The sequence below is a fragment of the Narcine bancroftii genome, chromosome 11, assembly GCF_036971445.1.
Source record: "Narcine bancroftii isolate sNarBan1 chromosome 11, sNarBan1.hap1, whole genome shotgun sequence".
Taxonomy (NCBI): domain Eukaryota; kingdom Metazoa; phylum Chordata; class Chondrichthyes; order Torpediniformes; family Narcinidae; genus Narcine; species Narcine bancroftii.
Window position 1 is genome coordinate 85768689 of NC_091479.1, and position 15632 is coordinate 85784320.

General features: G+C 38.6%; 1 protein-coding gene across 3 annotated transcripts in view; it reads left to right on the plus strand.

Moving 5' to 3' along the window:
- The first annotated feature begins 594 nt into the window (after nt 1-594).
- foxp2 (forkhead box P2) overlaps nt 595-15632 on the plus strand; it is a 279829-nt gene continuing 264791 nt past the window's right edge. For all 3 annotated transcript variants that reach the window (XM_069903848.1, XM_069903849.1, XM_069903850.1), the window contains exon 1: nt 595-768. In XM_069903848.1, coding sequence (XP_069759949.1) covers nt 601-768 — 168 coding nt within the window. In that variant the 5' untranslated portion in view covers nt 595-600. The remainder of the gene's footprint in view (nt 769-15632) is intronic.

Below are 15632 nucleotides of genomic sequence, written 5' to 3' on the forward strand. Positions count from 1 at the left end.
TTGAGGCAAAATTTTATTTAGTCACCTTAAAAGGAATCCCATCGCTCTATTTATCACAGGCTGATGCTATATGATTTGTAACCTCCTTACAGAATTTTAATTTAGTATGATTAGCTGGGCATCATTAAACAACAGTCTTTCATAAAGAATGCTGTAAAATACTGACAGAATCAAGATACTGAATATTTTAAATAAGCTATAGTCACGCATAATTTTCAAAGCTGGATAATACTGTGTGAAAAACAGAATATAAACTTTTCCTTTTAGTTTTTTTAAAGAAAGGGAGACTTAAAACATGACAATTAATATGTTTCTATTTTGATCATGCAATGCAGCTCAATTTAAAGTATTTTTTGATCAGAAATGTATAATGTCAGTACATTGACTGAAAATGTAATTATAGTGAGCTTATAAATACTTAAGAAATAGCAATGCGATGCATTTAAGGCATTTATTTGTTGAAAGACTGTATTATGCTTTTCCCTTCTGTTCTGGGACTGCCTCTGTAATTGGCAGAATGGGACCATCTTGATAATGGAAGTGTAAAGGTGTAATGAGAGTGTTAATTGATGCTTCTTAATCACTTTTAGGTACTAAGTCATGATGCAAGAATCCGCGACAGAGACAATAAGCAACAGTTCAATGAATCAAAATGGAATGAACACTCTAAGCAGCCAATTAGATGCTGGCAGCAGAGATGGAAGATCAAGTGGTGACACCAGTACCGAAGTAAGCACAGTAGAATTGCTGCATCTCCAACAACAGCAGGTAAGTTTTGTTTTCCCTCAGACCTTCTTTTATATTTCATCACATTTTACTTATTAATGATTAGAAAAGCTTCCCCCTTAGAATAATATGTATTTTGAGTGCTTTCAGTAATTTTAATCTTCAGTGTTAAAAACAATTTTCACATTAATTATACTCCAAGACTTTCTTCAGCTTGAATGTAGTAGCATGAGATTTTATTGTGATAATGCATTTTTATTGATAGGTTATTTATTTTATTAATTTGAAATAAAGTCGTTCTAATCGGTTTTTGTTATTTATTAGTCTTCAGTTTTTTTTCCCTTGGGCACATCAGTTGTAATATGTTATTTTCCACCAGAGGGCCACATTATTTGATTTCTCACTTACCACATAAATTGAATGTGTGTTTGCTCTGAAGTAAAGAAGGTTCATTGTTGTATTGCCTTTGCAAGATTATTTTAAATTTAGGAAGAGTCAATTTTAATCAGGGAAGGGTGGGTGCAGGGGGAGGGGAGATTTTGAAATCCATCTACCAGATTGAGTTACGGGCCAAGAACTTTTAAGTCTCAGCTGTCACTTAAGTGCCGCCCTTCATAAATCTGGGTAGGACAACGAGCCAGCAACTGCCAGCATGGAAAGAGCAGATTGCTTCTGCCAGGTGCAGGGGTGTCTAACATTGACAGGGATGGAGCTTTAGAAAGCAGATATGGAGAGGAATCTGAGATGGTTAGACCATGAATGTGCTCATTGTTCTAGAGGAACATGTCTACTCCTCCTGGTTCCACACCAAAGAAAATTATAGATCTACTGATCTGTTTTAGATTGATAAGAAAACCTTGCAATCTCCCTGCACATGCCCTAATGAAAATACAGTCAAGCCCTTATTGATCTATAAGCACAAATGTTCTTAAATTCATGTAGTTGCACACCCCACACCTTCCTGATCCTGGTGGATCCTTTATTCAGTGCAAAACTCTGTAGAATGTCATTGAAATTTGCAGAAAACCAGACCATCCAAGAAACTAAAGCACTGGTTTCTAACTGAACAAACTCCATTAAGGTCAAGGTTAAAATTGGCGCCAACAATATGACAGTTAAAACAATTGTTCTCTTTAATTAGTTTTGGTAGCGTTGTTATTCAAAAGATGAGAATGAAAAGGATCTGAAATATTTAACTTTGAACCAAGCACAACAAAACTCTAATGATGCATTTTTATTTTGTCATTAAATTTACCAACCTGAATGGAAATACAAACACAGTGTGCAAGTCATGTAACATACAGCAGGATGGGCAAAATATTTTTGTTTGTAATATTCTGGACTCCAGATAAATTTCCTCTGTGATAGTTGAACAAAATTTCATGGTTCTTGATTAGTGTAAAGAAATGGCAAATATTGAATTTTCCTTTCCAACAAGATAAAAGAGAAAAATTATTTTTTGGAGGAGCTCATTGTATTTGGAACATATGTAACCAAGCAGTGGGAGGTGCAACAAAATTTAAATGAGCCACCAGAAGGTGGTTTTCTATACAAGTCCCATCAGTATTGTACAGTTTTGATGGGATAGATACTCACATGTGTCAGAACTAACCAATATTCTTGTTAGCATTCACAATGCTAATCTGGTGATATTTGTGAGAACGGTAAATTTTTGTGAATCATTCTTAGCATATTTATCAGGTTTCATTTCATTATAATTTAAAATTTAGCTGCAATGACATATATATTTTTGCTGTTCTCTTTCTCCTGCCTTTGCCACCGCTCCCGCCCCCACCCCCCCCCCCCCCGCCCCACCTCTTACGTTTGGATGCCTGCCACCATTTTCTCAGACCTTGATGAAGGGCTCAAGCCTGAAACATTGGTCATGTGTTTTTAAGTTTGCTACATAAAGGACACTGACCTGCAGAGCTTCTCCAGCATTTTGTGTTCTTTACTTCAACCACAGTGATTTTCATGATTTACTTTTGTTCAGATTGAGTGAAACGTTTTGGAAGCTTAAGCTATTTTTATCAGTTCAATTAACATTATAAAATATTTATATTTTGACTGATGCAAGCAAGACAGTGGTGTAAGTTGTTTCTGCTCCAGCCCAAGAAACTGAAGCAAAAGGGCATATTATCTATCTATTAATTCACTTCATAATGAGCCATAATTGATGTTGATCACATGAACTTCCTGTATTTTTGACAAGATAGAATCTTTCATTTCAACATTGTTGATATTTTTCCAATTTTAGTGAGTGTGCTTTTAAAAGATGCTTGATTTTTAAAGTATTTTGTGAAAGAATGCCAATAAAATGACAGAACCTGAAATGCTATGTTTGAATTTTGATATAATGGGCTGCTACATAAAAAGTAATCGAGGGAGAAGCCCTGCACATAAGGTGAGGAAATGGACTTAAGGCTCACTAGGTTGATTTTCAGCTTCCCCTCCTACTGAACAATAGTTAGTTGATTTGACCAGGTTAGCAGTACAAAAAGTGCAAAGAGACAAAAAAAATCGTCTACATTTGCAATGGGAATGGCAGCAATAATTAGGAATGTTGGAATTTGATAAACTTGTTGGTTTCACAGTAAAGAATAGCAGTCAAGTGAGGGAAATTAAAAATAATTCATCTACAATAACTGCAGTCATTACAGAAAAGTGGAAGGAGTTTAATTCAAGTTAAAATCACAGAATAGTGGAAGAAAAGCTTTTTCCTCACAGGAAGGATTAGTACTATTGAAAAAAGAAACATGCACTTGTGTCACTTAAAAATAAAGTGGCATATGATGTGATGGATATTAGCCTTAATGTCTGAAAGAAAATGGACTCTAAATAATGAGAATATCTCTATTTCGAGGAAAACAATGAAATCTTTACTTAATGCACTTTCCTTGTTTCATCTTTTAAGCATTTCCAAATGCCACTTTGTCAGCAGATTTATGTAGCCTTCTTAGAGACTTGGGAGATGCACAGCTGTAACATGAAACACAATCTGTTTTGATGAGCTTGCACATGCGTATTACCTGAATTAGTCGTCGTAAAATATTTACAGAACAGTCAGGAATCACTTTGAACCAAAGTATTTGTGTTCACATGTGAGCAGTGATCATGACCTTGAGAAAATAATATAAAGGATCCAGGTTATCAGTTATGACAGCTAGGTTAAAAGGAATGAAGGAAAAAGTGTCTTCTTTCTAATGCCCTTCACATGGCCCTAGTTTTATTCAAACTCCTGACAAGATCACTCTGCTGAGCATTGTTTAGGCTTTGGCTAAGAAACCTATGTCTGGCTTACCTCTGTCACATATTTCATACTCCACTCCTTACAAGATTCAACTTGTATATTTATATTACTGCAAACTTTATGTATGGTCACAAGTCTCCCCAATATCAAATCCTAAACAGCCCCTGTTCTTGTTCCCTAACAGAAAAAAGGAAAAAGGGGAACAACATTAATTTTCTCCACTAATTGGTATAGTTGTAGAATTTTTTTTAATGCACATTTGGTGTTAATTATCATTTTCTTTCCAGTTTGGTTAATGCAAACTGCCTTCTTTGTGAAAGGGTTTCTACAGTGAAATAGTTTGTACAAATATTTAAAAAAAACAAAGTGGGCAAACATTTCAAATAAAATGGTCCTGTGGTTAAATCTGTCCTTGGGCATTCAAGAAGCTCCTTATCAAAATAAAATCAGTCCTCCTGTCCCCCAGCACCATCCAAATGTGCTGTGTCATTGTCAAGATGTACCAAAACTTACTACCAAGTATTTGGGAAAAAAAAATCTGAAGAATTAGGCCTTCTGATTGATACCAGGTCAGGAGACCACACTGACAATGGCATATCTCTTGAATAACGTGATCATTACCTTAATTAGAAAAGGATGCATTTTTCTCTTGGAATTAGTACAGTGCAAGATTAGATCTGGAAAAGTACTTCTCCCAGTCCTGCAAAATAACCTTACACTTGCCTGCTGAGCTCCTCTGTGGCTGATCCACCGTATGATATCGAGTGGAACATGCCCATTACATAATCAATAGTGTTGTACTATTGATTTCTATTTTTAAAGCACCTACCCCTCATTCAAGTAGATGCCCTAGTCATTTAGTGGTAAGCCTCAGGAAAGATGGAATGGGCACATCATTAACAAGAGAGTGTACCAGCAGTCAGGCCTTATCATTTTCTGGGACCATCCACCCAGTGTCAATGAGGTGTGCAGCTTTAAATCAAAAACCAATAAATGATGTTTCACAATGCTGCAATGTACAGTCACAAAATGCTCTTGGAAGTCGGGGAAAGTTCGACAATTTATCTTTTTGGAGCCAACTTGTTACCTTGGTTAGTACAGTGGCTATTGCTGAAATGGATGCCTGACATAGTTTGAGGAGCCATGCTTAAAATCATTAAGAATGTACAAGTTAGGAACAAGGAATGGCCACTAAATTAATTGAACTCGCTGTACCATTCAATAAGATAATGGCAGGCAAATCTTTACCTTAACTCCACTGTCCTGCCTGCTTCTGTAACCTTTAACAATGCTATAGACCACAAACGAGCCTGCAGCTGACGTGGACATTTACCCCCACCATAAATCTTCGTCCGCGAAGCCAAGCCAAAGAAAAGAAAGAAAGAAAGACCAGTGGTTCTCAACCTTTTTCTTTCCACTCACATCCCACTTTAAGTAATTCCTATGCCATTGGTGCTCTGTGATGAATAAGTGATTGCTTAAGGTGGGATGTGAGTGGGAAGGGAAGGTTGAGAATCACTGTTCTTGACCCAACTGTTAGTTAAATATTTTGCTTGAGAAAATTTGTCATTGGCCCATTTCCTTTGGAGTGATGAAACTGTGCACATAACGAGCCAATTAGGTACAATTAAAACAGTGTAGTTCAAATTTTTTCTTTCCACCCACATACCACCTTAAGCAATCCCTTACTAATCACAGAGCACCTAGGGCGGGCATAGGGATTACTTAAAGTGGTATGTGAGTGGAAATAAAAATATTTTGAACCTCTGCTATAGACCAATAATCTGCATCAGCTTTGAATATATTTGTTTTTCCATCTTAATGGATGTGTATTATCTTTACAGCTTAGGCATCAAAATCAAATTGGAAATTATTCTTGGTCCCTTTCCATTTTAATGATTTGATGGATATCATTAAAAGTAAAAATGATCTTTTTTGTTGGTAACACTACCCTTTAGAGAATACTTTCGTTTTAAATGAAACCAAGCAGCATCTGAATCAATGCAGGTGATGGAGACAATGTTAGACAGTGGGTGGATAAATGATGTGCATCTTTAGTGCTGACAAGATCCAAGTAATAGCTCTATCAAGGAAGATTGACCATAATGTTGCCCATCTATCTAAACTCTATAGGATGGTGAATTTCGATAACTAGAGAGAGTTCACTTTTTTTTAAGTTAAATTACACTGAATCTACATGAGAAAAAAAAGAGCATTGAAGATGGCTGAACAAAGTAGCATTACAATTTTAAGCATCTTTCGGTGATGCCATTGTGAGTTCATCCAGTGACCCCATGTAAATTATATTATAGAATCTCGTACACCAGTTTGTCAAGCTGCAGATAATTCATTCTTTTGAAATCAATAGATTCAGATCATGGAGTGGATAAATATGGGCTATTCACTGGCACTCAATAATCACAAAATTTGGTGGTAGGCTTTTGGTCTTTTACATAATCACGACTGAACTCGCATCTTAACATCTATTTATATAAATTTTCATGGGCACACACAAGTTGTGAAATATGTACACCAATTTTCTTGCCTTAATTCTTTTCATGGTAAGTAGCATTTTAATCAAGGCACCTTTCTTTTGCTAAACTTACGCGTGATTAACACAGGAGCAAGTTGCACAAGAACAACCGATCTATGCTGCCCGTGAAGGAATTAAAGCATCTCAATATTTCAGATATGGACCAGTAGACGGTGAGGTAAAACAAAATTAGTACAAAGGGAGAGAGAGCTGGGTTCCTGTCGGCAGGGATCTGCCAGAAATGTAACCCGTGCACCAAGAAGGGAGTGAGAGCTGGGTTCCTGTCGGCAGGGATCTGCCAGAAATGTAACCCGTGCACCAAGAAGGGAGAGAGAGCTGGGTTCCTGTCGGCAGGGATCTGCCAGAAATGTAACCCGTGCACCAAGAAGGGAGTGAGAGCTGGGTTCCTGTCGGCAGGGATCTGCCAGAAATGTAACCCGTGCACCAAGAAAGGAGTGAGAGCTGGGTTCCTGACAGCAGGGATCTGCCAGAAATGTAACCCGTGCACCAAGAAGGGAGTGAGAGCTGGGTTCCTGACAGCAGGGATCTGCCAGAAATGTAACCCATGCACCAAGAAGGGAGAGAGAGCTGGGTTCCTGTCAGCAGGGATCTGCCAGAAATGTAACCGTGCACCAAAAAGGGAGAGAGAGCTGGGTTCCTGTCAGCAGGGATCTGCCAGAAATGTAACCCGTGCACCAAGAAGGGAGAGAGAGCTGGGTTCCTGTCAGCAGGGATCTGCCAGAAATGTAACCCGTGCACCAAGAAGGGAGAGAGAGCTGGGTTCCTGTCGGCAGGGATCTGCCAGAAATGTAACCCGTGCACCAAGAAGGGAGAGAGAGCTGGGTTCCTGTCAGCAGGGATCTGCCAGAAATGTAACCCGTGCACCAAGAAGGGAGAGAGAGCTGGGTTCCTGTCAGCAGGGATCTGCCAGAAATGTAACCCGTGCACCAAGAAGGGAGAGAGAGCTGGGTTCCTGTCAGCAGGGATCTGCCAGAAATGTAACCCGTGCACCAAGAAGGGAGAGAGAGCTGGGTTCCTGTCAGCAGGGATCTGCCAGAAATGTAACCCGTGCACCAAGAAGGGAGAGAGAGCTGGGTTCCTGTCAGCAGGGATCTGCCAGAAATGTAACCCGTGCACCAAGAAGGGAGTGAGAGCTGGGTTCCTGTCGGCAGGGATCTGCCAGAAATGTAACCCGTGCACCAAGAAGGGAGTGAGAGCTGGGTTCCTGTCAGCATGGATCTGCCAGAAATGTAACCCGTGCACCAAGAAGGGAGAGAGAGCTGGGTTCCTGTCAGCAGGGATCTGCCAGAAATGTAACCCGTGCACCAAGAAGGGAGAGAGAGCTGGGTTTCTGTCAGCAGAAATGTAACCCATGCAACATAGAGGAAGCACTTTCATTAAAGTGCCACACAATCCTATCAGAGCAGGCAAGGTAACCAACTATGCTTTAAATTAGCTTCCGTGGCAGCAGTGGATTTTAACTCCAAGTTATAGAGTGAACCTTTTACAGTACACTCTGGTTAAGAATAAGTAGTGCAGTAAATTGAAGTCCTTTATAACTGTTTTTTGGAGTTTCATGCTCTTTAACAAGGTGGCAGCACTACATCTCTATTCTCCACGATACAAGACACTCTCATTAATTGCTGTTCTTAGCAAATTTGCATATGATTGTTTTAGGATAAAAGACAGTGTCCTTGACATGGGCTTGAGTGCTGGGTTAATGAATAAACATAAATTCATTCTTTATATTGTTTTCCTAAAACATCACGCAATAAATAAACTTGTTCCACCAATTCTAACGAGATAACTCGTTTTTAGCTTGCATATGGTCAACTCAACAGAGGAAAACAAAAGCAGCAATAAGAAGTCATCGTCTTATCAAATAACTGGTATGAGGGACTCAATAGTACTTCTCCATTCAAATACTTTCTGCTTGGTTTCTTTCCTAAATGTTAACCCAAGAGACATAGACATGAACAGATTTGGAAGACAACTAATTTAACCATTCACCACCCATTCCAGCTGTACCACAACAATTGCTAACAGCCTCTGCACCTATCATCCCGCATGACTCATTAATCCAAGACCATCTGGAATGAAAGATAGACCTGATTTCTCTTCTCAACATGAAAACGTTTTGTTCAAACCCTTTCCTTTAGCATCCTCTGCAGCAACAAGTTTTGGGAGCTCGTGGACTTTGTCACCAATATTGAGATTGACCCTGAACTTGTGGTGTGGAAAGCCATCGGCAAATGCCACTCATCTAATTTGATGAGCGCAAAATTACTCAATCCACTAGTGTCAACTCTCTGCTCAAAGTTGAATGGGAGATGTAAAATATTCATTCAAGTGAATGAGCTTGGGAACGTTGGATCTAGTATAAACTGACGTGCTTTACAGACAGGTTCTGCTTATGTGTGTATGTTGGCAGATCCAACAATGGGTGTGTAGGTGCTGAGCCAAGTTCAGTGTTGGCATAGACTGGTCAATTGTGATTGCTACTTTTATTCTTATCCTTGTCCCGCCATGTCAACACTGGACCTGGTTCAGCATAAACAGTATAGACTTTTTAGAAGGAATTTTCATGCAAACTATCGTCCATTGTGTTGTGGAGTGAGTTGTGTGGCTATTTTAATATTTTATAAATTTTCAAAGAATAAATAAATTTGGATGTATGAGTGGATATGAAGTATATTTTCTGGAAATTATATCATTCAGAATGGAGTAAATTTAGAAGCCATTGGGGGAGAGCCCTGTGTAATGTTGCAGGTGTTTGACACATGCTGATATGCATGAAACAATTATTTAAATTTTACCAAGTCCCTGTTGGAAAGCGCACACCTGCACCTGAGGGATCTATAGCCTTACCTAAATTGGTTGATGGCAAATGACATCCAAAAAGCAACTTAATGAATACAATGGTGTAAAAATCTGCTTTCAATGGTTCATTCCTTCCTCATCAGAGAAGACTAAAAAAGAGAGTTATTTATTTCAAAGATAAACATGTATGCTCAGTGACTCATTCAACTGGGATAGTGTTGCTGTCATCTAAACACGTGATTGGTCATGAGTGATTTAAGTGAATTACAAGTAGATTGTTAGCCCAGAATATCGTTTGGTTGCATTTAGAATTCAAGAAGAAATTTCAAAGAGCAGTAGTTTATTGAGTTGAAATGGTTGGTGCAAATGCACGATAGGAATGACTGAAGTCCCTGCATTAATACCCAGTGAGTCAAAGAAACTCCCTTTTCCTTTTCAGCTGTGCATGACCTAATTTTGGACCTGATCATGGGCTACTAATATTTTCCTAGAGTTTCAACTTTAACTTCGATCGAAATTGGTTGAAATTATGGTCCCAAATAGAAGCCCCACAACAACAGCAATCCCCACAACAGACTCCATGGGCCAGCACACTTATGACAAATCACAGGGACACCCTAACACAGACCTGAGCTTACCAAGAAACACCACCAATAACCCCAACACTAACTCACACCCTAACACCGTACAAATTGTAAAAACTTTTGAATGAATGATACAGAGACCTACCGGGGAAGATACAAGGCCAACAGAGACTAGAAACAGACACAGTGTAATGAAAACATGGGCCAGCACAAAGTGGCAGTTCAGAGTGACACAGAACCCCAGAGAGGGGAAACATGTGAACACAAGGGGGAAGATTATACTGCTGCCTGAATATTGACAACCTAACCCTAACCCATCTATGACTTCCTTGAGCCAAAGCATTCTTGTAATATTTTACTCCCTTGACAAGAGTATTTCAGTTAAATTAATACGTTGGCAGTAAACTCAGTTGTGACTACATGGGAACTGTTCGTGTCCATATTGTCCATCTTTGTTTGTTTGTTTGTTTGTTGGTGTGGTCTGTCACACATCACTGAAAATTAATTTTAAACATGGAAAGGTGATAAATTGTCTTTAAAAGGTCATGTAAATCTTTGACTTTATTTGGCAATAGATTTGATTTCCTTTGCGGAACTAGATCAGAGAAAGGAAATCGAAACCAAATACTTGTACAAAAGGAAATAGATCTATTATGTAAAATTGATCTTAAAATGCAAGATATAAAATTTCAATTTATTAAATTATGGGGCCCATTCTTTGAATTTTCTTATAATTGGAAGAATCAACATAATTACTACATGTTCCAGTGATTCTTCATCTGTTCTCTGGAATCACCAGTGATTCCACATCATTATTTATTTATTTTTCCTTATTACAAACATTAAATATAACATTGATTAGAGGGAGGGGATAGATTAGATTAGAAAAAAAACTTAGGGTGATGTTTCAGAAATTAAAAATTCTAAAATTATTTTGTAAAATTGATAAAACCAGGTGACTGAAAAATAATAACTTTTTACATAATTAACACAGAAAAATGATAATCACTGAGTTTTCCTTCAAAATAACACCTGTTATCTGTAATTTAAGCATCTGGCAGCCTCAAGCAATTGATTTTTAAAAATCGCAGAAAATAACTAGGTTTAAAAAAAACTGGAAGCTTAAAATTGGCGCACTTTGCCATTCGCTCCCCAAACATGCAACATGCAATCTCACGTAACTGGAAAATTCACTTCTCCAGCGCCTACCAATCACCAAAGGTGCAGTATATCAGAGGGTTAACTGTATTAATTTTTCCATAATATTTTACTGAAAATGCATAATTATAAATCCTTATGATTTGATACTTAAAATTTATTTTATGTTTTTGTGAATTGGTTCATCTTTTATTTTTGAGGAATGCCATTTCTAGATATCACAAATTTCCATTCAATTTAGCGATACTATTTGGCATGTTGCAGTTGTCCTTGATTCTGTGAGGAGATTTTAATATCACATCCAACATCTAAATTATCAGAAGTGTACACTCAACAAGAGTTCACAGATGGCATCAGAGAGCATGTCAACAATTTGCTTTTAGTGTTCAAGAATTAATGATAAAAAGTGGTAGGGAAAAGTTACTCCCTATGATTCCAAACCCTTCCCCAGTATAATCATGGTTGATTTGCATTTCATCCATTTTAGCTCTGAGACTACTTAGCTCTTGATTCTGTTGGCACCCTAAGGCACAAGATTATCAGTCTTGAATAGACCCAATGATAGTGCATCTGTTGACTCTAGGCACTTTCAGGTGGCCAAAATACCCCAATGTAAAGTCACATATTCTACCCCTATGCGGCTGTCGGGAGGCCACCTGAAAGTGGAGAACCCGACCAGGAGGAGCACTTACCTCACCCTCCTCCTGTGGGTATAATCTCCGGCTCCGAAAAATCCCCCGTTGCACCTGAAAGCAGCAGTGAGACTATGGCCACAGTCCACAGGCGCCGGCGTTCGCTCGGACACGGCTCTCCTTCAGCTGGCATGTTCAGGTGACAGAAAGGTGTCTTCTCCGCAGCCACCTCAACATCCCAGCTACACTTCCCCAGTCGCGTCTGCCAGCGCATGATCTGCGTTCGAGCACCTGAAAGCGGCTTCTTGCTACTGAAAATCCTGGGAATGGAATAATTGTAGTCATTTGTCCTTAGACCTGAATTCCTGGTTTTAGACTGGCCAACCCCAACAAGAGCCCATCAGTGTTCAATCTGTCAATCCCATTCGGAATGCTGCACATCTCAGTGAGTTCCATTGTCAGGCTTGTATAATATCAGCACAAGTTTAAGGAGGCAGATAACAACATGGGGGTAAAGAATTACTGCCAGTTCATCATAGTTGAGGAAGTTTGAGCAGTCGGTTCCTTTACTGCATATACTGTGTAACCATAAATTAATAGACTAAACTTGGAACCATTGTTGTTATTGGTTCTATCGCTCCAGTATGTTTTTATTTTACTGAAATGTTCATTTCCAATTACTTCAAGCAGAACATGTTTTGGTCAAAATATCTTATTTCCGAGAAAACTGAAAAAATGTATCATGTAAAAGTTGTTTCACTGGGATTATTTCGTCCATAAACACCTATTTTCTAGATATGTTAAGGATGTATGTATGTAAAGACACAGTGCTGGAGAAACTCAGCAGATCAAACCGGATATTTTATAGAGCAAGGATAAAGAGACATTGCCAACGTTTCAGGCTTGAGCCCTTCATCAAGGTTTGTTTGACTGGCTGAATTTCTCCAGCATTCTGTTTTTTACTTCAACCATGGTGTCTCAATGCGGAGGGGTGGGGGGTGGGGGGGGAGGCGAGGCGAGGCACAGCATATTGAAATAAAAGCCTTGTTTTCTTTTCACCTCACATAACTTTAATATTTTTTTTTAATGTAGTTGGTAAAAGTAGAGGAAACCAAAACTTGACAGCATCACAGGGAAAGGAACCCATAAACTATGAGCAGAAGTCCTAGAGGGCCCACGGCTGAAAAAGGCTTGAGAATGGCTGCTTTGAAACATTTTTATGTAAACTCATTTATATTTTATGAAGAAGTTGGTGGGGAAGTTTATTACTCCTAGTGCAGTGGGGATATGCATGTGATCGAGGTACTTAAGCATGGGATAACTTAAGTGAAATACCATCATCTAAATAATGAGCATGGATCAAACATGGATGTGTTTTGATCCATAAATGATTACTTTATTCCTTGCAATAGAACAGAATGCACTTCCTTCTAATTGTTATATTTTGGAGAAGAGTTTTGGATTTTGTTTGCAATGTGACTGAGAACAAAGCAAGAGGTATAGCCCTGGAGGTAATTTCCTGCATCGGGAAGGTGAGGATTTAGTTTGGACGAACAAACCAAAGCAGGCTAAATAGATGGCAATGCAGTACAGTGCAGTACAACATTTTGTTCTGATAAGAGTCTCAGCTCAGATATGTACAATGTATAACACAGCAAAGAAGTTTAACTTATCAAGTGCAAGTGCCATTGGAAGACCAGGAATGAAAAGTCCACCCTGTTCAGGAATGACCAGCATGCAAATGAATATTGTTCACCCTGCACTGTAATTTTATTGTTCCTTTGGAGAGTTCATGAAATACTCTGCAAAGTGTGGCAGCGAGACTTCAAATACAACCAAAAAAGTGATTGCCATGTTCTACAGGTTAAAAAAAAACAAATGATGCTGAAGACGTGGGACTGAAACAGAAGATGTGGAAAATACTCAGTTGATCAGGCAGTATTGTAGAGAGAGGAACAGAATTATTAGAGCAGATAATGTTGTTGTGTACCAATGAATCTGTGGAAAACTGGTGACTGATGTGCAGCCAGTAAATTTATAAACAAATGATCCTTGCTAGACCAGAAAACTGGGAGATGCATTCACCCCAGTGATCAATAGTTATAATACCAATTAAAGAAGCATGAATAGACTTCTGACTTCACCTAATGGATCGAATCAGTTGGCAAATCACTTGCCTGGAACCCAACTATTTTGCTTGCCATTGTCATGAAGCCTCTTCTGCTTCTTCTTGAAAAAGGAGTATCTAAAAGGAGCAATAAGTTAAAAATTGAATAATATGAGTTAGAACTTATTTTAAATATGTCCTAAAGTTTAAAACCTATGTGGTTATTAGTATGTAATAACCACATATGTATGTGGAATCAGAGAAAGATACCTCTCAGACATTGGAAGTTGCTGAACAAGTTACATCTCAAACAAAAATGCGAGCTAGCTCTCAGCCTTGCCAGCAGTTTCTTGAATTTGCTGTATATAGCAATAGAAAAAAATTAACATTTAAACGTTCTGTCATGAGGCAGAAATTATGCTTTTTAACTGCATGTAGATGAGATATATGTACTTGAAATAGCACTTAACTAGCCCAGACAAAGGATATTGAAAATGTAATGTCTCATTTCAGTAGTAAGCTGGTCTTACATTTTGTTTTAAAAAGACAATGTCATTTCATTTCCCAATCTTGATTTCATATTTCTTTCTGTAACTGTTTTCATTCTAATTCATCTGATTTCACTCCGTATCAGTCTTCTTAATCGATCCTTAAATATTAGGGTAATAACCTTTTGATCACTTTGTTCACTGTTTAAATGCCCTATAGTGAGTGGTACAAGATTTTTGAAAACAGTAGTATAAAGGAAATTTTTAACAAATGACAGAAAATTATGAGTTTCAATGTCCAGCAAATTCTGTGCCTTTGTATTTCCAAAGGAGAAACACTGAATTAAGAATTTAACTAAATAAATATTTTTAAAACTGAATTTGGACATCATACAGGGTATATTTCTGCTGAAGGAGATTAATTAAGGTGAATGCAAAATGAAGTATAGGCTTATGATGTTTGTGTTCTATTTGTCAGGGTGTATGTGTCAAAGTTTCTATTTACTTTTTATATCCCCAAAGTGGTGCTCACAGTGTCTGCTGTTTTCCTTCCTCCAAGTACTGCTCACATTGACTTCTCCAGTTTCAGTTAATCCCCCTCCCTTTCTTCTTCCCCTGATGCCTTATTTCCAGAACTTGTTCACTCTTTGTCTCTCTTTCTCTCTCCCATTTACCCTCTGTCTCCTTTCACAGAGCCAAAATCAATTTCCTCTTATCGTAACAGCTCTTACTGGTCTGGACTCCTCCCCCTGCCCTTCCAAGGTCTTTATTCTGATGCCTTCCTGTTCTTTGCTTATACCTTTAAGAAGAAGTCAGGCCTGAAATATTGGTATGTGGCGGTGTGAGCAGTGGGAGAAACACAGCCACCACGTTGAGGATCGTTAACAACTGTTTTTATTCCAATTCAACACGACCCTTTAAGGGCAGCACGAGCTCACTCACCTGGTACATTGTAATGTCATAATCGCTGCCCAGGGTGCACGCTGGAAGGGGTGCTGGAGTCAGAGAGAATCCTCTGATGACGCCATTTCCCCATGTCTGCCCCGCCACGTGGCGATACAAGTGGGGCCAGTTTGCCCTGAGGATGTGCGCACCACAGGTAATTTATTTTTACCTCCGATGGACGCTGCAAGACTGGCTGAGTTTCTCATAGCATTTCTAAGTGTTTTCACACTTTAAGCTCACTGCTTAATATGTTTCAGCTACCATGACATGTCTCCAAACATGGACTAAATAAACAAGGATGGTTGGCATGTTTATTCAATGCATATTTAATTTTTAAAATAAATTTAGAGATGCAGCATGGTAACAGGCCCTTCTGACCCACGATCCTG